The sequence below is a fragment of the Amia ocellicauda genome, chromosome 1 (genome assembly GCF_036373705.1).
Source record: "Amia ocellicauda isolate fAmiCal2 chromosome 1, fAmiCal2.hap1, whole genome shotgun sequence".
NCBI classification, from domain to species: Eukaryota; Metazoa; Chordata; class Actinopteri; order Amiiformes; family Amiidae; genus Amia; species Amia ocellicauda.
This window is the reverse complement of record NC_089850.1, coordinates 8,933,580-8,959,501: the sequence shown is the minus strand read 5'-3', so window position 1 is coordinate 8,959,501 and position 25,922 is coordinate 8,933,580. Positions and strand designations below refer to the sequence as shown.

Sequence of the window (25,922 nt, the reverse complement as noted above, 5' to 3'; positions counted from 1 at the left end):
TTCTAATGGTACTGACTAATGCTTTTGAGTGTTATGAAGGGCACTATGAGAGCAATATATATTCTTGTGACAAACATTATATTGCCAGCATTGAGTAAAGCCCAACACTTCTATCAGCAAAATGCAGCACCTAAAAAACTGTATGATGTGATCGTAACACAGTGGTTAAAGCAGAGTAGCCTGACCTCAGTCCAGTAGAACACCTCTGACATGAATTGCATTAGCAAATCAGGAAGAGACTACAGAGACCAACTTTACTGTCTTTGTTAAAAACTGTACTGTGGCAGTTTAGGCACAGTATTGCTCTAGCCATCTGTCAAAATATATTGGAAAGTGGCCCTTATAGGATTGGAGTCATTAAGGCCAATAGTAAAGCCTACAGTATATAAAATACATTTTACAAAAACAGTTTTTTTTATTATTATTTAGTCTGATCCTCCAGTGGTATGGCAGTTTACATTTATCGTAAGTGAATTACTGCATTGCACAGTTTCAAATGAAGGTGGGGAGTACTACTACTATATTTAGAAAAATGTTTTAGCACATTTTCAAACAGTAGATGGCAGTCCAGCTCACTGTACTACCTTAGTCTACCTTAACTAATTCCAGTCTCGACTAGTTCTCATTCAAGCACACAAAGAAACAATGATTATTGGTTCCAAGGTTTATAGCTAGGAAACATCCAACAGAGACTTTATAGTATTTTTTTTTATGGAAATGTTTGATCAAATTTAAAAAGGAAAGCTGCATTCCAGATGCACTTATAACACTGATGTAAATAAAAGAATGTATGTATGATAAGATTTGTAGCTAAATGTGTATGTACACTGGAAAACAAAGATAAAACAAAGATATGGCAAAATATTCACTAGCTACAACAGCTGCCATTTCCTAAATGCATTTAGAGAACAGAACAAACCAAAAACTTTAAACAATAATACATTAATTTAATATTATTTTTCCCAACTAAAATTCAAGTCCTCCAGCTAGGTGTTCAGAAATCATCTCATGTCTATAGGAAAGGCAATTCGAGGGGGGTAGGAGCACCATTTTTTCTGTTTTAAAGTATAATGATGTAGACAGTCATCTGTGCTAGCTCTTCAGAGTTTATTGATATTCCAATCTCAGAATTCTCTGTGACCTTCAGTATACTTCTCACCTTGTCTTAGGCTTTGGCTGAACTCGTTTGAACATCTAAACCCAGACGATGCTGGAGGAAAATACTAATGCGTTTTTCAAAAGCACACTTTGAAGACAGGGGGGGGGGGACCGGGATGACTCTCATCAAGCTTGGAGCGTTTGCATTGAAGTAAAGAGATGGGGTGAAAGAGGAGACATTAAGCTTATTATATCTGAATTTTCCTTAAAAACGCTGACTCGTCTCTTCAGCAATACATTTCCAAACAGATTAGTGTTTGATATCTCCCCATCATCCTGTTTTTTACTAATTAGCTTTTCCCATACTGAGCCTCGGTTAAGCTTCCCTAAAGCAGAGGGGCCCGTACACAAGGATATACGGTAGCACTGCAGCTTGCTGCCGCCCACGTACCTTCATCATTAGCAGACAGTTTGCCATGGAGTACATCACCCGGCACAGACGTGACCTCCACAGCTGAATAGAGGCTGCAGGAAACAAGAGCAGCTTGAGAGACTGTGCTAGTAAATTGCAGTCTTTTTTTCTAACCATCAATTATTTGCCTCAAAAACAGAATTAAAGACAAAAAAAATAAAAAAAATACACTTTCATTAATCCTCTGTTCATTTAGAAATGGTTAAACCCTTCCCCACTCCACTCTCTTCCTATATTGCAGAGAAAAAACAAAAACAAACTAAAAAACACAGAGACATACATAAATCTGGGTATTTACACAGAGAAGGAGTTTTCATTCTTTAAAGGGTACAAGAAAAAGAGGAGAGCTCTTTGTTGTTCAACAACAGGAGAAACTAAAAGCGGTTTGGAGCAACAATCAAACAAATTTCAAACCAGTTTTAATCCCTTGAACCATCAGAACAAGGCACCGTGTTTTGCACCATAACAGAGGAAACATCTGCGAAGATGACAGTTGCCTATATTAGCAAGACTAACTGTTACATCAAAGCCTTCTTTTTAATAGAACCTTTGAAATGCTCTTTAAAAATCTTAAGTTTTTGAAAGGAAAAATACAAGTTTTTAAACACAGCACGATCACAGCCAATTAATTGGTTCAGAGAGGGAGGGGGTTGCTTAAACAATTAGGCAATATGGAGTCGCCAATCAACAGCTAAAGGCTCCGTCAACCTTTGTGTATACGTGCTGCGTCTTTTGTCTTACTGTAAAGGGGCTGTCCTGCTCTGCATTCATAGCAGTGCCTCGCTCTCATTTAGAGGAATAATTACTTCTATCTCCTTTGCTTCTATGAGGGACTAGGTGGCTTGCGAGGTCCATTCATTAGCCTTTCAAGCTTTCCACCTCTGGAGCCCTGGGTTAAGATCCAGCTCAGGTCAAGAGTGAAATATCACTTGGTGTCTCAGCTGAGATACCAGTGGATGTTATTTTCCGTGACAAAAGCACAACACCGACTGTAACCGTTCAGGAGTGTCTTCTGAGAAAGGCAAGGGAGGATGACAGAGGGTGCTTGTTGCCAAGAATGAAGTGTACTAGGAGAGCTAATGGAAGGAAGCCCTCAAGAAGTTTGTTGCTCTGTGGCTTTCTACAGCAAACCTTGCATTCCCTCACCAAATCTGTTCACAATCCTTTAAAAAGGCAAACCAAAACAGCAATTTTTCTCTCAGTTATAATATATAAAAAAGATCACTTGAGGTGCAATATAGGAATTTTGAAATCATAGGGTACCATTTAAAATAAGTTTGAATGACTGACCAACACGTAAATGCACATTAGCAGTGTTTCTCTTGTTATGGAAGGATAAGTCCTCATTTAGACAGTCAGATTGCACCGTGTCTGAGGCACTAGTGATAACTTTCTGGCTCTGCTGATGCCAAAAGGCATTAAATCACAGACCTCAAAAATTAGCAAGGCAGGAGCTGTGTGCAGCAGGGTTTCAACATCCATCTCCAAGCTAATTCTGGGGCACCGCAGCCCAATTTGCTACTTTCAATAGCCATTACGCTCTGCTGACCCTTACACACAATACATACCTGACAGGAACTTGCATGGTTTGGGATACATGAGTGCAAGTATTGACTTTTTCCTCACTTTAATTTAAACCACTGCCATAGCTGATACAATGGTAATGTATTCTGGTGAGGGGGAAAACAATAGAAAAGAAAAAGAAAAGAAAAGGAAAGGATGTCCTTGACTTTTGTTTATAAAAAAAGACCCAGTTTTAAGGCCTATACCACATTTTATTTTAGATTCTAATTAGAAAAAAAAAAAATCCTTACAGTTATAAGGCTATTCTGTAACTGTCATTGAATGAGTTATGTGGGTTGAAATTCATTGTAGTTTTAAAATATCAAAGAAATAAAACGTATAATAACGATGCTCACCTTGCCTGTTCTCTTGTGTTATATTGATCATGCTGCCATCTTCTGACAAGCTTTTGTTTAAGTTATCCAAAATCTGTTGTTAAAAGAAACCATTTTAAATATTATAAACACATAACACTTCTACGATACATCAGTGGTGACATAACTGGGGTCATTCTTCAGGACATTACATATTCATTGGTCAAGTTTATAATGTGAAACAACATTTTACAATGACAACCTAACATGAGTAGTTTACGGACCATGAAAAAAAAAACACACACAATGAAATATAAAATTAAATAATTCTCAATGATTTTGTTTACCCAGTCTGTGACATATCTAGTCAGGAGAACTAACAATTAGCTTTCTATAAAATGCTAACATCTCTTGAAATAATAATACTTACATTTTCAAATATATATATATATATATATATATATATATATATATATATACAGTGAGGGAAAAAAGTATTTGATCCCCTGCTGATTTTGTACGTTTGCCCACTGACAAAGAAATGATCAGTCTATAATTTTAATGGTAGGTGTATTTTAACAGTGAGAGACAGAATAACAACAAAAAAATCCAGAAAAACGCATTTCAAAAAAGTTATAAATTGATTTGCATGTTAATGAGGGAAATAAGTATTTGATCCCCTATCAATCAGCAAGATTTCTGGCTCCCAGGTGTCTTTTATACAGGTAACGAGCTGAGATTAGGAGCACTCTCTTAAAGGGAGTGCTCCTAATCTCAGCTCGTTACCTGTATAAAAGACACCTGTCCACAAAAGCAATCAATCAATCAGATTCCAAACTCTCCACCATGGCCAAGACCAAAGAGCTGTCCAAGGATGTCAGGGACAAGATTGTAGACCTACACAAGGCTGGAATGGGCTACAAGACCATCGCCAAGCAGCTTGGTGAGAAGGTGACAACAGTTGGTTCCGATTATTCGCAAATGGAAGAAACACAAAATAACTGTCAGTCTCCCTCGGTTTGGGGCTCCATGCAAGATCTCACCTCGTGGAGTTTCAATGATCATGAGAACGGTGAGGAATCAGCCCAGAACTACACGGGAGGATCTTGTTAATGATCTCAAGGCAGCTGGGACCATAGTCACCAAGAAAACAATTGGTAACACACTACGACGTGAAGGACTGAAATCCTGCAGCGCCCGCAAGGTCCCCCTGCTCAAGAAAGCACATGTACAGGCCCGTCTGAAGTTTGCCAATGAACATCTGAATGATTCAGAGGAGAACTGGGTGAAAGTGTTGTGGTCAGATGAGACCAAAATCAAGCTCTTTGGCATCAACTCAACTCGCCGTGTTTGGAGGAGGAGGAATGACCCCAAGAACACCATCCCCACCGTCAAACATGGAGGTGGAAACATTATGCTTTGGGGGTGTTTTTCTGCTAAGGGGACAGGACAACTGCACCGCATCAAAGGGACGGTGGACGGGGCCATGTACCATCAAATCTTGGGTGAGAACCTCCTTCCCTCAGCCAGGGCATTGAAAATGGGTCGTGGATGGGTATTCCAGCATGACAATGACCCAAAACACACAGCCAAGGCAACAAAGGAGTGGCTCAAGAAGAAGCACATTAAGGTCCTGGAGTGGCCTAGCCAGTCTCCAGACCTTAATCCCATAGAAAATCTGTGGAGGGAGCTGAAGGTTCGAGTTGCCAAACGTCAGCCTCGAAACCTTAATGACTTGGAGAGGATCTGCAAAGAGGAGTGGGACAAAATCCCTCCTGAGATGTGTGCAAACCTGGTGGCCAACTACAAGAAACGTCTGACCTCTGTGATTGCCAACAAGGGTTTTGCCACCAAGTACTAAGTCCAAGGGGTCAAATACTTATTTCCCTCATTAACATGCAAATCAATTTATAACTTTTTTGAAATGCGTTTTTCAGGATTTTTTTGTTGTTATTCTGTCTCACTGTTAAAATACACCTACCATTAAAATTATAGACTGATCATTTCTTTGTCAGTGGGCAAATGTACAAAATCAGCAGGGGATCAAATACTTTTTTCCCTCACTGTGTGTGTGTATATATATATATATATATATATATATATAAAGAGGATATCTGGATTTGGGTAAATTATAAAAATAAAGTGTACATTTAGAATTGGCATTTATTTTCCCCACAGACACCCCCATTTCAGATTGCCAGCTGGTGTTGCTCAATACGACTGGGCCCTGCACCCCTGGCACCAGTATACAAGAGACAAAGAAACTCACACAAACACACAGACACAGTCTTCAATACCTAGGCATCACAAAGCCATGTGCTATTTTGATTTTCCCAATATGCAATTATGGAATGCAAACAGTACAGCTTCCCTATCTGACGGAGGATGGAGACCAACCATCTCCAGGCTAGAGGATTTATCCTGCAATCTTAGTGGATCACTTGGGAGTTCCCAAGGAGTGACTGATTTTATTGGTTTTAAACTTCTGTCAGTCAGTACATTATGACTCTAACCTCATGAGAACATAAGAAAGGTTACAAATGAGAGGCATCTTGGCCCATCTAGCTCATTAATAACTGATTGATTGAAGGATTTCCTCAGCTGTTTCTTGAAGGATCCTGAGTGAGTTTGCTGTACTTACATAACTCTCGATTTCATAAGTAGCTTCTTCCAGCTAAGTACCCAACATCTTCTATTTATAAAAGTCGTTCTTGCTGTGTGCAGTAGACTTTACCACAGTCAAATCTCGATCTGGCAGTATGATAAGCTTCTTCAATTGGCTAAACCTTCAGTCTGTCCCCAAAATACACTATTACTATTTTTTTTTTTAAGTTAAGAATTCTCCCTTTGATCAAGGTTTGTGAATTGCTACGAACACCCTTATTGTCTAGTGTCTTATAAACACCTCTGATAGGCGCATGTTTCAGCTCAGTCAGAGGCCTGCCAAATCACATGATATATCCATAGTAAATGAATGGACATTAGTACATTGCATGTTTGTGCTGAATTCTAACAGAGTGTCTATACCATAAATGAAATTGAATACTGGTAAGTGACTCACCATTAGACAAACTATTTTCATACTGTGCAGGCGGTCAAGAGATTCTTGAGGCTTCCCAAGGTACTGCGGCAGTTCTGCATGTAAAACCCGCATTGAAAATGGAACCATTGAACCTGAAACATCAACGTAAAAAAGCAATTTCAGAGACTTTAAAATGCAGTTTTTGGTTTTAAATTATATACTATAAGGATTACAAATTACTCCTGTATTCTTAATATGCACCTTTCTGTTGTTTCCCATCCTGAGATCGGTTCCATATTATTATAGTTTAATCTTTGATATTGTAAAAGTGCAATTGATTTACATATTTGAATGAAATAGATAGGTTTAGGTAATAATGACTGAACTTGCAGTAAACACCTAGAATAACTGCCAATGTAAATAAAAAAATAAAAAAAGATTGAAGTTGACTGCAGAAATATATATTTCTTCAGGATATTAAAAATGTAAAAATCATCAATTTTAGAAGTTTAAAATCAATGAAATAGGTGACTGTGGGTAAATTACATGTTCTTTAATTATTATTTTTTATATTTAATATACAACAAACCTCTCCTCCATTTCAGTTGATCAAAGGCAGACAGGTAAGGTTTCCAAAAATGACACAGTAAAAAAAGAATCCCACCATAATTATTCCCAATCACACTTGAAATAATGGTAGAGTTGTGTAGATATCTCAATATGTGTATATACATATATACATATATATATATATATATATATATATATACACACACACACACACATACATACACACACAGTATATGTAATATAACGGTCATTTGAAAGGCCTGCATTACATATATATGTATATATATATTCGTGTGTGTGTAGCACTAGGCATGTGTTAAAAGAACAGTGCACAAACCACTGAAACCACAGGAGTTGTAACAAAAAAAAAAAAGAAAAGAAATGGGTCCTTGCCAGCTGCAAGCAAGACAATTTTTAAATAAATAATTAAATTTTAAATAAATAATTATTTTCCTAACTACCTCTGCCAAGTTGTAACTTTCCACATTCTGTATCGACTCAGATCTCTGTATAATCCTTGAAACACTTGCACTGCTTAGGCAGTTATTTTAGTGTCCCTGAAAAGATTTAAACCTCTTTTGCCAGCTGATGTTTTATTTTCAAGGAGCTGAGTTGGGCATCCAGGTCATTTGTTGTCAATTGCAATCTATTCTCATCTGAAGGATGTGCTTAAAGGTTCGCGCCAGAACAAACACACACCAAAACACTAAAATCCAGACCTCATATTATTATTTTTTGCACAATAAATATCCACTCATAGAGTAATCATTTTAAGGGGGTAAAAATATTTTGAAAGGCAGGAACCTTAGCTGCAGCAGACCTATTTTCGAGTGCCGAATCCTGCCAGCGTTTTCTCCCCTGTGCACTGCATTCAAACACAAGTGAAATGCTGCACTGATTAGCATGAAGACTCGCTGCACCTTACTGAGCTCCACACTGAGAGACAATGCCGAATTCTACTTGTAGAGGTTGACTCTGGTCGTTCAGATTTTTCTGCCTATAATTTAGTGGGGAGTCACTTTTACAGTCCGCTTCAGAAGCAAAAAGAAGGAGTTTTGCTCACCTCGCCGTCCAGGGTACATGTTTGGATAGTATTCATAGTATAGGTCTGGTTGGTCCAGGTTACCGAAAGGCTCAAACTCCAGTTCAGCGTTTTGGAACAAGCTTAATTTGGTAAGCAAAGCAAGGCGCACAAACCATAGCTGGAAGATAAAAGAACAAGAAATGTTTTCACACTATTGTTTATCAAGTACTACATGCTTACTAAGCTCTCATATTATATTGTGTTAGGTGGTTGTATCTGTATGATTCTGAATGAAAAAGTGTGGTTATCGACTGCTATTTTAATTACCATGGTAAACAAAAATGTCAGTCACTTTTATTTTATGCTAGCATTGGGCTTATATAACCACAAATGTGGCACAGTAAAGTGGGCAACAATAAATAAAGTGTGGGTTTGTGAAACCGTCAAGCTTTAAAAATGTAAGAACTGAATGAAAAATGTCTCATTTCTTGCCTGAAGTGAAAATAAACAACATGGTTTAAATCTGAAGCCTTTGGTTGGGTATATTGGCAATAATCAGATTAGACAGCTCGTGCTTCAAAAGTTTTCACACAATTTACACGCTTCTTAATGTTTTAATTAAAATCTCTGGCAATTCAAGGATTAAAGCTTTTTGTTTAAAACTGTTACGATTAGCTCCACTGTCCTGATGGCTTGTGAAAATCCTACAGATTGTTTTTTTTTATTTATTTTTTCATTTTATTTTTGTTTTCTTCCAATCTTTTGATTGAAGAGAAGGAGGAAATGTTCAGATGTATGCTGCTGATCAGAATCACACTTCAGGAAAGGGTAAATGTGCAGTACTATTACTATTGAACTATTAAAAGATCAATCAGAATGGAATGATCGAAGGTGTTGGGTTTAAAAGCAAAGGAATTTGATCAACAATCATTCGGTCTATCATGTGGATAACAAATAAACCTACCCAACAATACAACAAGTACTGAGCACTGTCACAATCAAAATATTCTAATTGTTGTCAGGGAAATAAACATGCTTATTTAATAAAACTTATATCAAACACCAAGTCATACAAATAAAGCTTCGTATAGCACGTTTAATGCTTTTTCATGATATGATGTAGCCTGTACCCTTTCTGCATCTTTAATAAAAAATATATATCATATCAATTAAACACAGAATACAGGACAAAATTGCTTTACTGGGATTCTATAATTTGACAATTTAAATGTGAAGGTACCTAAATAGACAACTCTCCTTTTCCCTCCTAAAGATGAATATAAATATTTGAATTATACAGGAATTAAAAAAAGAACATGCTTTTAATGTATTTGTCAGTTTGTTTTTGTTAATCGCTACAGTTCTGTTGGTGTTAATACCATGGACACAGGCAACATATACAGGCAGACAGGACTGTGAGAAAGCCGGGCCATCAAACTCAGCAATGAGCTGTCACTCTGGTTCGACTTCAAAGCAGCACTCATGATTTTGACATAAAAACACTAAACAAACAGTCTTCCGGAGGCAGGCAAATTAATTCCTGTGATGTGAGAAGGTTAATCATGTTTATTCTAGCATCAAGTTTGTGTGTGTGTGTGTGCCTGTGTGGAGGGAGGTCATTTTGAAATTGTATCTCAAAAGAAAATTGTAATGTGCATTGTGGGGGGGTGGGGGTTGTGGATACATAAATAATATGCTTACATACAGTCATAGGTATAGGTTTAGCGGGGGACACGTTGAGAGCATGTGAAATTGTCCCCCTCAATAATGTATGCCCGGCTCCATAGACATAGGGGACGCATCCCCCCCAATATTGACTGTGTCCCCCCAATTCTGAAATGAAACCTACTGCCCTGCATACAGTATTACACGCAAAGGTTTACCATAGTAATTTAGTACAAATACCATAGCACAAATATATGCAAATTTGGGAGGTTTTGCCATAGTTTTACCAGATACATCTTTGCATGCTTTACTGTGATTTCACTTGGCGTTCTTACACTTTACTGTTATTTTACCATGGTATACTAAAGGTACATTTTATAAAGGCTTTAATTTAATGATATATCAAAAATATAAATAATGGAGACTTGTTGACCAGAAATATAACATCAAAAGGATGCCTACAATACAATTGGACAGGATCCTCCTGAAATACCTTGCCAATGTTGACACCAGAGATGAGAAGAGGAAAATACCAGTCGCTGGCTTGCCATGAGCTGTCATGTTTTCAAGTGGGATTTACGCTGTGTGATGTATGAGAGGCAAACCCACCTGCAGGGAGTCTGTAGTGTGGCTGGTTGGCTGGCCACTCTTCCCATACCCTTGACCATGAGCAGTCAGCAGCCTCCCAGTCAGGTCAACAGCTGCCCTCCAGTTCTTTGTGTTCTTGTTATAGAGTGGACAAGGTGAAGAATAAATGAACCCATTAAATGAACCCATTAAATGAACAGCTGCTTATTTGGCTGCGAGCAGGTACAGTCAAGCTACCCATCAGTAATAATGACAAGGTCAATTCAGCTATTCTCTTTTAACTGCAATGTCATTCATCAAAGCTCTCTCTTTAATTAGGCAACAGTTTTAACCAAGCATAAAATATAATTTTAACAAACAGAAACCTCCTTTTTGTACAGTGAGGATAGCACCATTACAAAGCCCTGTTATGAGAGCCCATTCTCCTATCTCAAGTTCCTGTGGAGTGCTAATGTCTCCAGCAGGCTTCCTGAAACTCCTTATCACTGGATCTCTCGCTTCTAAATCTTCATTAGGAGGGGAAATGAAGCTTAAAACGACTGGCAAAAAAAAAAAATGGGCAAAAGCAGCTGCAGCTACTGAAACGGAACGTAAAAAGTCAATGTAACTGTAAATTTAGAATCTTTATGATATGCGCTGCATTCCAAAAACTTAAAGACAAGCAAAATAAATCAAAATTGCCCATAAATAATCTTTTTTTTTTAAATAGCGTTACATTTCCCAGCTTTTATTTACATACACAAAGCATTTTTTTTTTATGGAGTAAAAGAAAGGGAAAAAAGCTGTAACATTGAAGATGTACACACAATACTGAATAAAACATTGCAATACAATGCAAAGGTTTAGATCTGTGAGACGAGAAATAAAAAGAGAGACTCTTGCAAGATTTCAGCATTGACACTAATTGATCTTAAATCAAAAAATTAGATAAACATTACACAAATTGTCTAATTTCAATTTGAACAAATAAGTGTTCCTGCATTTACTGGGGCACTGAGGGCTAAAGGGTCAAAATATAAATATTAAAGTGAAATATACATTTTTCTCTGTATATTTTACTGCTGATAGTTTATTGATTATTGATAATAAGATATGGAATATATATAGTTGTCTTTAAATCAAACACAACTGGCGTCAAAACATTTCATAAAGAGATTTTCTGCTTCATCAGAAAGACTCTAAACACAGCCGACTACACCATTTACCCAAAACATCACAGCCCTGTACCACACTACACACTATTCAGTCAGCTGCTATTCATAAAAAGTTTCCTGCAAAGGAAGACAAAACAACTGACAATAAAAGCTTTATCTGTGTGTACCAACCATTGGTATTCTGACATTGAAAGAATGACAAGAGTCTGCCAAGGCTGTATTCCACATGAATGTGCAGAATACACTGAACTTCTTGTAGAAATAAGGTACGTTAAGTTAAAAAAATAACAGAAAACACTCCTCAGATCTCTGATGCTGTTTTAGTACTGTTCAATTGGATGTCCCACTCTGTAGCCCACATTATATCACAACCCAACCAAAAGGTCTGGGTCAGTAAAGAGAGTCAGGATTCAAAATGCTGAGCTGCAGGAGTTGCAGACTTGCCGTACAGACAGGAAGAGGCCTGCAGCCACTATTGTAACTCATTACAGCAGAAGGCAATGCAAGCCACACTACTACAGCCAGGGCCCCCTAAAGCAAACTTGCAGCACATCAAAGTCCACAAATGAGCAAAATGGAAGGCAACGATTCAGCATTTATCTGTTGTATAATTTAGCAGACCCTAATACCTCAAACAACAAGCTGCCGAGTTTAAAATTGGGAGAGCTTTAAAATTCTGGTCAGGTGATTCCTTCCAGTCTTTGCATGCAGGAGGCATCCCAGCAGGAAGAAAACCTTTAGGTTCGGTAACCTCCCTGAGGAGACAGTGCCTTCCCAGACATTAAAAATTGATTGACTTATGACAAGTGTGAGTAATTTCAATAAGAAGGAAAAGATAGGTGAATAATACAGAAAAATTATTGAATTTGCTCATGTTAATTATTTTTATTTAATTATTTTTTTCTGAAAGACAAAAATCAATTAATTTCAGGCAAACTACCAGCAAAATGTGATGGTAATAGTTAAAGTTTCTCCTGTTGGGACAAAGTAAGTGAAGGGTGCAACATAAAAGATGGTAACAATAAAATATTTTAACATTGTATTCTCTTCATTTTCAATACCGAATTACATGTGCCAGAAACGTGTATAATCTATAAAATTGCTAAATGTTTTGACAGGCCTGGTGTTCCTTCCTGTGCTAGATAAACACCTACTGTAGAAAAAATTATAATAATATGTTCCACCGATCGTCAATTTCTAACGACTTTCATTAATCACCCAAACTGAAAGGCTCTCTGGAATCAATTATTTAATTGTCTGTGGTACAATGTAGATTTTGGTGCCGAGAATCTATCGACTCACCAAAACCATAGACACAGCTAACACAACCAGCATTCATGATGTTAAAATATAGAGCTCTATAGAAAAATCATTGAGAAAAAGGAGCACTAATATCAAACTGAGTGTCCCCTTTTCTCTCGAGTGCCTGTAAAAGCAACTGATCTTCGAGCACCACTGGAGGGCACTTCAAGAAAATTACTACTAGACACAGGAATTTCCATGACTTCCCCAATAAGGAAAACTATGCATATGCATATACATATTTTTTAATAATGTAATTTTTATTTATATATTTCTTCTTCCTCTGCATTTTTTAAGGAAATGTATTTTCTATTGCTGGCAGGCTCATCAATTGTCATTTAGAGAGAGAAGCCTCCAGCCAAAAAGCGTTTCACATTTCAAAATCACTAGAAGCATAATAATCATCATCATCATAATAATAATAATAATAATAATAATAATAATAATAATAATAATAATAATAATAATAATATGTACCTTATCATTACATAAAACTCCTATGCTAGTTGCCCATTACAAAATTCTCTGCTAATAAAAGATAAAATCCATCTTAACATTACACAGTTTTTTTTTGTATGACTACATCTACGTAAATTGCTTTAAAACATTAAATATGGTAAAGCTCCTTCATCTATAGTCATACAGTGGAGACGCATATTACTAGTGTAAACAGGAAAATCTCATTATTGTAGGGTGGAAATTAAATATTCTCAGGTACTAGACAGCCCCAGGGCATTATTGATATGATTTTTTTTTAAGTTTACATTTTCACAGAAAGCATACAATAATATGCTGGATGAATATAAATCATCCAGCTGGCAAATTGAATATCTCTGTAAAAACAATGCAGATACAGCATCAACCAGATGCTATAGTAGGAGAAGTGGAGAGTATAGGAATGCAAGAGAGTTATTAATTAGCTTTATCAGATGACCCACACAGTCACAGCGCTTAGAGCAAGACTGCAGGCAGACATTAACTAGTGGTTATGAAGCAATCAGGCCCACAGCACCTAACGTTAGAGACCACGGTTTTGACAGTGTGTAACCCAGCACGATGTACTATATCTTGGTAAACCAAAGGGACTGCAAACTATAGGATGCTGCTATAAGACTTTTGAACTGGGATGAATTTTAGATATTTGTATCCTGGGGGCTGCAGCAATGTTCTGGACGCCTGTCTTTCATCCCCAAGTGCTGGCCATCGTAAGCTAGGTGCTCCACAGTCAGGTGTTATGTCAGCTTACAGGGTGGCTGTATCATTCAAGCTCCTGAGGGATTCGTGCACCAGCTACTACTACACACCTACTTTCAGTCCAGGAAAAATAAAATAAAAATGAGCACAGCTCAGGAAGCAGTCTCTAACTCAGCAGGACACCTTTGAAGAAGCAAGCTACAGTCTGTCAGGAATACCAGCAATCACTCTTTTGCTCAGCACTTGTCTGATAACAAGGCACCATTGAGAACAATAGCTGCACCAAAATATTTCACTTTTGCATACCAAAAGCACACTCCTGGACTTGATGTGATGTACTGTGAGGGCCCCTAAAACTGTGGCAGAACACCAGACAGCAATGACGTGACATGAGACCCCCCCCACCCTCAGTGGAGTGAGGAGATGGAGTGATAGTTACCTTAAAGGGAAGATATTATGCCCCCTTATGCCAGACATATGGCCAATCACAACAATGTCTGGCTGAGAGCCTGCCACCACCTAACCAGAAGTAGGAAGGGGGCAGGCCTCACCCTGAGGAACCCACTGATCAGAGGGAACTAAGTGACACATATCTGGAGTCCAAGCCAGGAGAGTACTGAGCCAGTGAACAGAGGGAAATAATACAATAACAGATGCAGGGCATTCACTCGAGCCAGTGGATGAGGGGTAGGCAGGCAGGAAGGGCAAAAACATGAATGGGGGCAAAACTGGATGGCTTCAGGACAAATAGAATTACACATAATCATGCCCAAAAGCAGTGATAACTCAGTCACAGGAATCACAGCCATACCTTTGCTACATCAATCCTCTGTGGTGCAAGAGAAAAACAAGTTTGCTGCTTCTTCTGTATGCAGAACTGCTGATTTACACAAAGAAAGAGGACAGATCTTGCAAGATAGACTTTAATTCTGCATTTGTACATATTTATTTTTCTAAATATTGAAAGTAGATACTTATCTGCATGGCCTCCACAAACAAATAGCTTAATGCTTTTCAAAATCTCTGTAATTACCTTATTTTTCTAATAAGAAAAAAAAAATCTATTAATTTGCATGGTAATAAGCAGCAGAGAGAGAATCATAAAAGACAAAACAGCAGAAAAGTTATGGGTCTGTCACCCTTTTGCATCATTAATTACAGCAGAATATTTTTTATTATTTTGTAGTTGTATGTGAATTACAAAATATATTTTCTTTTTAGTCCCAGACAGACTGAATATCTTTCCTGGAAGAGTATGAGGTTTGTTCATGAATCCCATTTTTTTCCTCATTCTTAATTAATTTGTTTCCACTCAGACACCTTCTGTTTCTTTGCATATGGACTGGAAATCAGAGCAGCGGCAGACATAGCATGCAGGCACTGTCACTGCAGCATGAGTCACTCACAACCACATCCCTGCAGCTCATGCTTCACTATAGAATTAGATACACAGTTTCTGCCTACATTTAATATATAATAATCCAAAATATGTTAAATGGGGTGATATATCCAAGGTTTGTAATTTTTTTTGTCAAAGTATTAGACATTGGTTATTGCTCAATGGGTATCTCCAAGGTATCACAGTCAAGTACACTAGCTGACCAAATATAATATATTATGCAAGTATGGGTTACACCATATCTTTCATAGGCTGTGATAATATTTTTTAAATTATTACAAAAAAATACAACTGGTCTAGATTCAATAGTTTAAAACAGATACAGTATCTAGATGGTAGTTATTATTTTTGGTATGCAATATACAGTAGATAGCTCAAAGCAACTTACTAAGCTGTTAAAAGAGAAATATCTGTGCAAGAAAATTATTAATTCTCCCCTTGATCGATAAGTTTTAAATTCACCTTCAGAATTCAGAGCATAATCATAAGATACTTAAATGTACCATAAAATCTGAAGAACATCACTTTTCAGATTAAACCAGTAAGATAGCAACATTTATCATGCATCACTCCTTCCAATATTTCATGTAAAATGTATACATGGTGCATATACACTCACCTAAAGGATTATTAGGAACACCATACTAATACTGTGTTTGACCCCCTTTCGCCTTCAGAACTGCCTTCATTCTACGTGGCATTGATTCAACAAGGTGCTGAAAGCATTCTTTAGAAATGTTGGCCCATATTGATAGGATAGCATCTTGCAGTTGATGGAGATTTGTGGGATGCACATCCAGGGCACGAAGCTCCCGTTCCACCACATCCCAAAGATGCTCTATTGGGTTGAGATCTGGTGACTGTGGGGGCCAGTTTAGTACAGTGAACTCATTGTCATGTTCAAGAAACCAATTTGAAATGATTCGACCTTTGTGACATGGTGCATTATCCTGATGGAAGTAGCCATCAGAGGATGGGTACATGGTGGTCATAAAGGGATGGACATGGTCAGAAACAATGCTCAGGGATGCCCAATTGGCACTAAGGGGCCTAAAGTGTGCCAAGAAAACATCCCCCACACCATTACACCACCACCACCAGCCTGCACAGTGGTAACAAGGCATGATGGATCCATGTTCTCATTCTGTTTACGCCAAATTCTGACTCTACCATCTGAATGTCTCAACAGAAATCGAGACTCATCAGACCAGGCAACATTTTTCCAGTCTTCAACTGTCCAATTTTGGTGAGCTTGTGCAAATTGTAGCCTCTTTTTCCTATTTGTAGTGGAGATGAGTGGTACCCGGTGGGGTCTTCTGCTGTTGTAGCCCATCCGCCTCAAGGTTGTACGTGTTGTGGCTTCACAAATGCTTTGCTGCATACCTCGGTTGTAACGAGTGGTTATTTCAGTCAAAGTTGCTCTTCTATCAGCTTGAATCAGTCGGCCCATTCTCCTCTGACCTCTAGCATCAACAAGGCATTTTTGCCCACAGGACTGCCGCATACTGGATGTTTTTCCCTTTTCACACCATTCTTTGTAAACCCTAGAAATGGTTGTGCGTGAAAATGCCAGTAACTGAGCAGATTGTGAAATACTCAGACCGGCCCGTCTGGCACCAACAACCATGCCATGCTCAAAATTGCTTAAATCACCTTTCTTTCCCATTCAGACATTCAGTTTGGAGTTCAGGAGATTGTCTTGACCAGGACCACACCCCTAAATGCATTGAAGCAACTGCCATGTGATTGGTTGGTTAGATAATTGCATTAATGAGAAATTGAACAGGTGTTCCTAATAATCCTTTAGGTGAGTGTACATCATGTTTAAATTGTTAGGGTAATAATCCTATGATTCAAAAGCAGAAATATACATAATTATATCAAAAACATACTAATATGTGAAACCTTCATTTTTATTTGAACTCTTGGGAGTATGTTCCAACAATACAGAAAAAGTGTTGACTTACTACAGTGGGATGTCAAACTATCAATCAATGGCCCATCCGATGTACATCTGTGGTCTGCCCTGAATTTGAAATTTTATTTTTTCTTTATTACCTTCCAGGTGTACCTTGAGGGGTTGAGGTATGCCAAATGTCTTCAAATACACACAACATACATTATACATGTGCTTGGTAGGATGGAGTTGATGCCTGCAGTATTTTTTTTTATTTTTTCTTACAGCCCCAAGCGTATATATTTTAAATACCAAATACAGGTTGGGGTCATTTATGGGTCAATGAATAATAGCGGAATGTAGAGTTCTGGAATCAACTATTTTCAGGGGAGAAAATCCACTGATTTGCAGACTGCAGAAGAAGGGAGGGCTGGGTTGCACGAATAATTTGACATTGGCTCATTTAATAGGAATAATGTATTGACATTTTAATGAGTTTACTGAAATACAAAACAAGAAAAGCAGTCTTTGTTCTTCATTTGGTAATCCTCTGTTCATTTACCTCTGGGATCATATATATTCCACACGGATGACAGAAATCACATATATTTCGACACTTCAATAATTGTTTATGTTTTGCCATATTTTTAAACTGGATACTCCATTTTAGCAAATGGGACGAGCAAGTTTTTTTGATGGATCATGTACAGAAAACTGTTTTTGAACCAGGAAGGCAGTGAATGATTTCAGGACAAGAGATGTTTCTTGACATGGTGTTTGGAGGGAGCTACGCCTAATGAAACTTGAAGGCAGAGGACAAACAGAGATATGTCGAGTTTCATTACAAGAGTCAGACTGATGAGAATTAATAGAGTGACATTGAGCCAAGAATATATAATTGCAAGGGTGGTGACAAGGAGCACCATAGAGCATTATTTTGTGTTTACATTGCACTGTTCTTAGTTACTGTATTATGGTATTTCAATGCTCTTATTTTGAAATCATCCTAGCACCAGTACAGCACTGAGGATGGTTTCCCACTCAAAAATCATTTGGATCTAGTAAAAGAAGAAAGGAAGACACACAAATGCCAATTGAAAGTAGTCAGTTAAGCTTTCTTCTCATACTATAGTAGTAGATTTCCCTTGCCTTCTAGAGGGTGTAAGCATACTATGATGGCCATAGTTCACTACTTCTCCACAGCAATGCTCTCCTTGGAGAAAGGACATGAGCACAGCAGGCAGAATTGAGTTCCAGTCCGAAGATGAATATGCTGCTGAGTTCCCATTGCTGTCAGTTCCTTTCAAACAAAATATAGGCACTGAACCCCTCAGGCAACACCCCCCAATATTTTCTTTATGCTTGAGAACCTCTGCACAGTTAAACTGACTTTTCTAACTGCTGCTGTGCTCACACTATGCACAAGGCCAGAAGTGATGGAAAACCAGAAGATATTTATTTATTTTAGTTCTGCGTATCAGTTGTCAATCTGTGTGAGTGAGAGTGTACACACACACACACGCACGCACACACACACACACGCACACACACACAATGGCTCAAAAGTGCAATGGAGGGAATCATATTTTTCTACTTTAATCACTAGCATAGTAATATCTCAGCATATCTGAGATAAAAAAATGTATAAAATAAATTTGAAAAAAAAGCTGCAGCTTTAAAAAAAAAAAAAAAGTTGAATTCAATAGAAACTTAACTTTTACAGTATGTCAAAACACATTGTGAATTTTGATTCCGGGGGGAATTATAAATGTACTGAAATGAAAGCTCTAATCTAACCTTTCTTTGTTATCCAATAATCAGCCATTACCTCTCTTCAGTTATTAGCGTCTGAAAAACCTAAAGCTATCAACACATTATTGTATGCACTTCAGGAGGTTATCAAAGGAATCATATTATTCAATAATGGTGCCTAAAAATATACGATTTAATATACTTATATTTTAGTGTTTTTCATTTTGAATTTCTGTTTTAAGGAATTGGGTTAGATTAGATACCCTTTTTTCTAATGTAGACCATATTTATCACAATATAATAACTGCACCAGGTTTGAGTCCTTGCTGTTATGTCACTCACACAATATGTTGTGATAGTAACCATCAATACTCTGCATTCACTACTTCACATATGAATCTACTGTTTAGCAGTATGAAAAAAAACCTTTGCAGAAACTCCTTTGTCCGGTTTCAGGTTTAAAGTAAAAAAAATATGTGGAAGATATATGATAACTTACTGTTTTTTTATTAACTGAATCAATGTTAATGACACAAAGTAGATCAAACCCTAGGTGTAATCAACCTGAAAACATGAACAGTTAAATAAAACTTTGGACTGCAACTTTGGACTGCAAGATATATAGATGTATATGTCAATGTATGAGTCTCTATTGGTATTGATGGAAACAATCCCAGATCCAATACAGGCTTTATGAGTTCTTTAATGTTTGTAAAAAAAAAAGATTATAGGCATGATTGTTAGCAGGTGAAAGTCCATTTGACAAATTGTAGGTATGGTTAGGTTAGGAAATTTGCTATCTAGTGGCTAATAAGGATCTTATTTTTTTTTTATCTAAGGCAAATAAGAGTAATAAGTATACCTACATACTCTAAGCATCTGATTTCATTCATAATGATTCACTCTCTACAAATGGATCATCGCCAGGTACACACTGATTTCATATGGGTATGAAGTCTAAAGCTCTCTAAAATTATATATTTCTTGAGAAAATGTTTTACTGTTAAAAGTATTTCCAGTTTTCAAAATTATGATATTCACTGCATAATGGATAATGATGACAACATATCTGCCTGAACATTCAAGATTGCTGAAAAGTAACATTGAAAGATAAAGTGCATCAAAACTATTGTAAGCAATGTATTCTTAAAGTTTACAAAGCTAGCCAGTCCAATATGTAGGGCATTGCATTTATCTCATGAAATGTAATGCATTTGTAATCCTACAGGTGTCTCTCAAGGTAGATACTGTTGCCAAACAAGTGGTTATAAGTGCTTTATTGAAGTTTTGAAGACACAATACTAAAGAAGCTTGTGTTCTGCACCCATGGACTCCATAATTTTGTGTTTGTAAACATAAGTGCATGGTGGGATACTGTACCATAATGTATTGCGGTGTCAGGGACTAACTGAACTACGTGTGGATGTAGTAAATCCAGGATCCAGAATAAATATACAATTGTGTGGGCATTCTGAGATGGATTATAGTTATTATTATTTATTTATTAGCAGACACCCTTATCCAGGGCATCTTACAAAATATAAGAGCATTACTAAAGTACAGTATTCAATAATGGTTCTAAAGATCAGTTATGTAGTGTAGACAGGGTCTTAGTGTGCTAATAAATCCCAATTGCAATGTACCTCATCTCTCACAATAGTCACCAGCTTTGGACTATAATATTCCCAATTGCAATGAACTCCAAATGCTCACAGCTGCCCCCTAGAGGTTCTTATAAGACCAGAAATACTACAGTTACACGGTAAATGCAATTAATGCAACTCTGCTTTAAAACATCCTGTTATTAGTCATTCTTACGAAAAGTAGATGTACTGGTATACAAACTGTTCAGCATTAAATTCGAAAAAATGTAAAGCCATTACATTATATGACAGAAGTTAATGCTTTCAATTAACAACGTGCAATGAATAAACAGCCCTTAAAAAAGTTTGCATAACAAGTTTGCAATTGCAAGTATGGCTTATTATGGGATAATTCTGTATGTACAAGACGTTTGCTCTAGAAGGTCATTGTGTCCTTTGCATATGGAATTCCTCCTGTTAGATTCTATGGTAGGGTGTGATACTGACTGTAAATCAGACATGGACTAAAACATCCAAATCTAAATTAATTGTAGATTAAAGCTGAAGAAACATTCCCCAATTTAACATAAAACCAGGATACAATTCTTAAATTCAGTAGCACAATATAAGACACTTGTCACAGATTGATGAAAGAACACGTTACTTTAGTGCTCCTTTCAAACAACCATTATTTTTGTTTTGCTCCACAGTGTATTTACACTCACCTAAAGGATTATTAGGAACACCATACTAATACTGTTTGACCCCCTTTCACCTTCAGAACTGCCTTCATTCTACGTGGCATTGATTCAACAAGGTGCTGAAAGCATTCTTTAGAAATGTTGGCCCATATTGATAGGATAGCATCTTGCAGTTGATGGAGATTTGTGGGATGCACATCCAGGGCACGAAGCTCCCGTTCCACCACATCCCAAAGATGCTCTATTGGGTTGAGATCTGGTGACTGTGGGGGCCAGTTTAGTACAGTGAACTCATTGTCATGTTCAAGAAACCAATTTGAAATGATTCGACCTTTGTGACATGGTGCATTATCCTGCTGGAAGTAGCCATCAGAGGATGGGTACATGGTGGTCATAAAGGGATGGACATGGTCAGAAACAATGCTCAGGTAGGCCGTGGCATTTAAACGATGCCCAATTGGCACTAAGGGGCCTAAAGTGTGCCAAGAAAACATCCCCCACACCATTACACCACCACCACCAGCCTGCACAGTGGTAACAAGGCATGATGGATCCATGTTCTCATTCTGTTTACGCCAAATTCTGACTCTACCATCTGAATGTCTCAACAGAAATCGAGACTCATCAGACCAGGCAACATTTTTCCAGTCTTCAACTGTCCAATTTTGGTGAGCTTGTGCAAATTGTAGCCTCTTTTTCCTATTTGTAGTGGAGATGAGTGGTACCCGGTGGGGTCTTCTGCTGTTGTAGCCCATCCGCCTCAAGGTTGTACGTGTTGTGGCTTCACAAATGCTTTGCTGCATACCTCGGTTGTAACGAGTGGTTATTTCAGGCAAAGTTGCTCTTCTATCAGCTTGAATCAGTCGGCCCATTCTCCTCTGACCTCTAGCATCAACAAGGCATTTTCGCCCACAGGACTGCCGCATACTGGATGTTTTTCCCTTTTCACACCATTCTTTGTAAACCCTAGAAATGGTTGTGCGTGAAAATCCCAGTAACTGAGCAGATTGTGAAATACTCAGACCGGCCCGTCTGGCACCAACAACCATGCCACGCTCAAAATTGCTTAAATCACCTTTCTTTCCCATTCAGACATTCAGTTTGGAGTTCAGGAGATTGTCTTGACCAGGACCACACCCCTAAATGCATTGAAGCAACTGCCATGTGATTGGTTGGTTAGATAATTGCATTAATGAGAAATTGAACAGGTGTTCCTAATAATCCTTTAGGTGAGTGTACATACTGTACACCTTAAATATATTACTGCAATGATTTTCTGATTTCAATAACAATAATAATAATAATAATAATAATAATATTATTATTATTATTATTAATAAATACATTTCTGCTGTTGACAAATTACTTGTTCCTGGTGAATATATTAAAATATTGATGAACTGTCTGTAACACTCTTGCATTAAATGGATGCCCGATTAAATAAGTCGTTGTAGTCATGAACATCGCTTTGACTCTTTCACTCTATTTGTTACCTCAAATTTGCAAAAAGATTGACATAGTTACATGCTTGTTTTCACACCTTACAGATTATTACACATACATGTGCAGTATTCAACATGGACTGGAAATATTCACTTGATTTCATTATTAATACAATTGCCGATGGTATCCTAAAACACTGACATTCACTACAAGAGATTGAGTAGCTACACAGTTAAGTGTATCCTGCATGAATACTGTGAATGACAAACACACTAGATCTTCATTTTTATTGCATTTGCGAAAAATATGTATTTGTAAGAAATCAGTTTTTCCTTCCAAGAACTAACACCCATGGGTTATAAGTTGCTGTTTATTGTTATGAATACATTTGCACAGCCAAGAAGGTGGAAGGTAGACTTGTTTTTCCTATGTATGTTTTAATTGCTACCAGATCCTATAGCTTATTAAATCTGATCAAACTAAACTGTGTAAGGGTCAATGATTTCTTAGGAATAACCGCACTAAGAGCATTAATATAAAGCTACAAAAATATACAATAATTTAGCATGGTCAAGTTCTTGGGTTAAACTTCCAAGATGTTCAAGTTGCATGGGGACCACATCATCAACAAAAATGTAATGCTTGTGTGACTGCCAGCGTGATTATTTGAACACAATCACTGTTTTGCTCAGCAATTAACATGATAGGGAGAAACAAAAAAGATAATAATTACTCACAATTAACTGCTTCAGTCCAACAAAGGACTGCTCCACAGAATTTGCCGTCAAAACCTGCCTTTTCATTGCTGCCTGTTCTCCCAAAAATCTCAGCATAAGATCTTTAACTGCATCTCCCTGAAAAAGAAAAAAATGCCCATATTTACTGCTTAGTGAAGCACACTTCACTATAAAATAACTGCTTCCCATATGATGGAACATAGTTTACTATTATACATTACAGAAGCACTATGTTTCTTTTTAAGGCATGGCAGCCCACCTATTGGACACACTAACAACTACAACTGTTGCATGCAGTGTTCACAGACTAAGTGTATTCAAGACACTTCTCGGCCTTTGTAGAAATATATAAAGAGAGATACTGTACCTGAAGATTGTCAAACTTCAGCCCAGGCATGGAAAGCTTCTCTTTTTCAATGAAAATGGGACTGTACTGTTGAGTGGCGACAGAAATCAAGACCTTCCTCGTTTCCTCTGAGGGGAGCCACGCATCGAACCTCCGGTCAATTTCGCTCATGTTTAAAGCTGTGGCGAAGGGGTCGTCACTCCCCGAGAAGGCGGCTTGCATCTGGGAGAAAGGGGGCGCCACTTCTGCCGATCCAGGCTGTGCGGGGGATTCTGGGGGAGCGGGGCCAAAGAAGAAGGTAGGAGTGCCAGGCTCCTGAGGCACAGGAGCAGGCAGTGAGGAAACTGAAAGCTGGCGTTCAGGGACCGGTGGATGGGAGGTGTTTGCATTGGGGTTGCTGACAGATATGAAAGAGGAGGAAGTCGTGAAAGAATCAAAAAAGTCAGAGGCTGGGTTGGAGTGGCTGTTGTCTGCGAAAAACTTGCTAAGACTGGGGCTGGGCTGGCAAACTAAGGGAGCCAGCTTATTTGGGGTTTCAGTGACACTACCAAAGCTGGGAGACTTGACCAAGGCAGGCTCAAAGCCATCAGGTATCAAGGACTGGGTCTGTGTTTTAGGCTGATTACTTTGACTAAAAATGGTGCAAACTGGAATCGATTCCTCCTTTGATGGCTCATGGCTGGTACTTGATTCCGGTTCCTGGCTCTTGCCATTGTCAAGACCAGTGTCTTCCTCTGTTGGCTGGATAGGGGTTATTTTCCTTTCATCCTCTTCTGATTCTTCTTCCACATCCACCTGTTTCTCATCTAGTGTTGGGGTGACCGGTGGCATTTCTTCCAACTCTCCCTTACTTTCAAGTGCGGCCTCCTCCACATCTGTAACGGGTTTCACGTCTGTGTATTCTGTCTCTTTTGACACAAAGTCCTCGGTCTCTTCAAACTGCTCCAGGAGAGATTCCATCTGGCCAACATCATCTTCACTGTTGTTTGGGGAATCTGATATCATGACACTTTCCATCATCTGGTCATTAAGTTTATCCATGAAATTCTCAGAATGGCTTTCTTCTAGTGGCGTGACAAAGGCTTCCAGGTCGATGTTTTCCTCTTGGAAAAAGATTTCTGGGGGCTGGCTTGCAACCTCCTGTTGAGATGTTTCCTCATTTTCTTTGCTGTCGATTTCTCCACCAAGGTCCAGTGTTAAAGAGTTTCTATTATGAGCTTCAGATCCAGTACCCTCCATTGCTCTTTTAAAACAAAAAGTTAGTTAAAGTTACAAAACAATATTTTTACCAATTGTATCTATTGAAATAAATGCTATAGTAAAGAGTACTTGTTATACAGTGATTATATAAAATGTGCATAGTTTAAGCATTTGAAAAGAATAGTATTTATTCTGGTAATTACATTACTTTACAGAACAGTGCAATTTGAAAACTAAAACGATGTTTTAATATCAGACCTTTGAGATAAAAATTACTATGTGCAATAGGAACAGTAAATAGCAAAAAGATTCGTTTCTTTAGTTGTTACAATTTTGCGTTTACTCTACGATTACATAGAAATAAACGTTGAACAAGGTTTGAATGCTATAATATAATGTGTGATAGAGAAAAACAGAAAAGAGAAAATATAACAATATTAAAAACCTTTTGCTTAATTTTGTAATACATACGTTAATCAATGAAACAGGCATTAGTCTATACATTATGATTTAATGTACACAATAAATGGTTGAACTCAGTAACCTTAAGCGGAATTAATATTTCTAGATTGTGATAAAAAAATAAACTATATGAAACAAAGATGAAGACGAAAGCATTTGAAGATATCATTAGGTTTAAGACATCATTCGGTTATTCAATAGCTTCACCTGATCGTATGAGTCAAAGTAATTAAGCTTTCTAAACATACAGTACAGTAATAAGAACAGCACGATTAACACAGAGAACTAATGTCGGTCAGTAATTAATATCGTGTAACATAAGTTAAAAAACAAAACATAAAAGGTAAACATGTCTGGTTTACCTTCTCACAGATGACAGCAAAGGAGATTCTTCACATGCGCAAAACGAACAGGAAGAGAAAACAACGGAAGCCGC

The 25,922-nt window shown here is 37.7% G+C and overlaps 1 protein-coding gene across 1 annotated transcript in view; it reads right to left on the bottom strand.

The window, feature by feature from the left end:
• trappc12 (trafficking protein particle complex subunit 12) overlaps window positions 1-25,914 on the bottom strand; it is a 32,055-nt gene extending 6,141 nt beyond the window's left edge. The window contains exons 1-8 of the mRNA XM_066715533.1: window positions 25,849-25,914; window positions 23,846-25,067; window positions 23,479-23,595; window positions 10,338-10,451; window positions 8,103-8,241; window positions 6,509-6,621; window positions 3,490-3,562; window positions 1,550-1,623 (exon numbers count right to left, since the gene is read on the bottom strand). Of these exons, the coding sequence (XP_066571630.1) occupies window positions 1,550-1,623; window positions 3,490-3,562; window positions 6,509-6,621; window positions 8,103-8,241; window positions 10,338-10,451; window positions 23,479-23,595; window positions 23,846-25,063 (1,848 nt within the window). The 5' untranslated portion in view covers window positions 25,064-25,067; window positions 25,849-25,914. The remainder of the gene's footprint in view (window positions 1-1,549; window positions 1,624-3,489; window positions 3,563-6,508; window positions 6,622-8,102; window positions 8,242-10,337; window positions 10,452-23,478; window positions 23,596-23,845; window positions 25,068-25,848) is intronic.
• Between the last annotated feature and the right edge of the window lie 8 nt (window positions 25,915-25,922).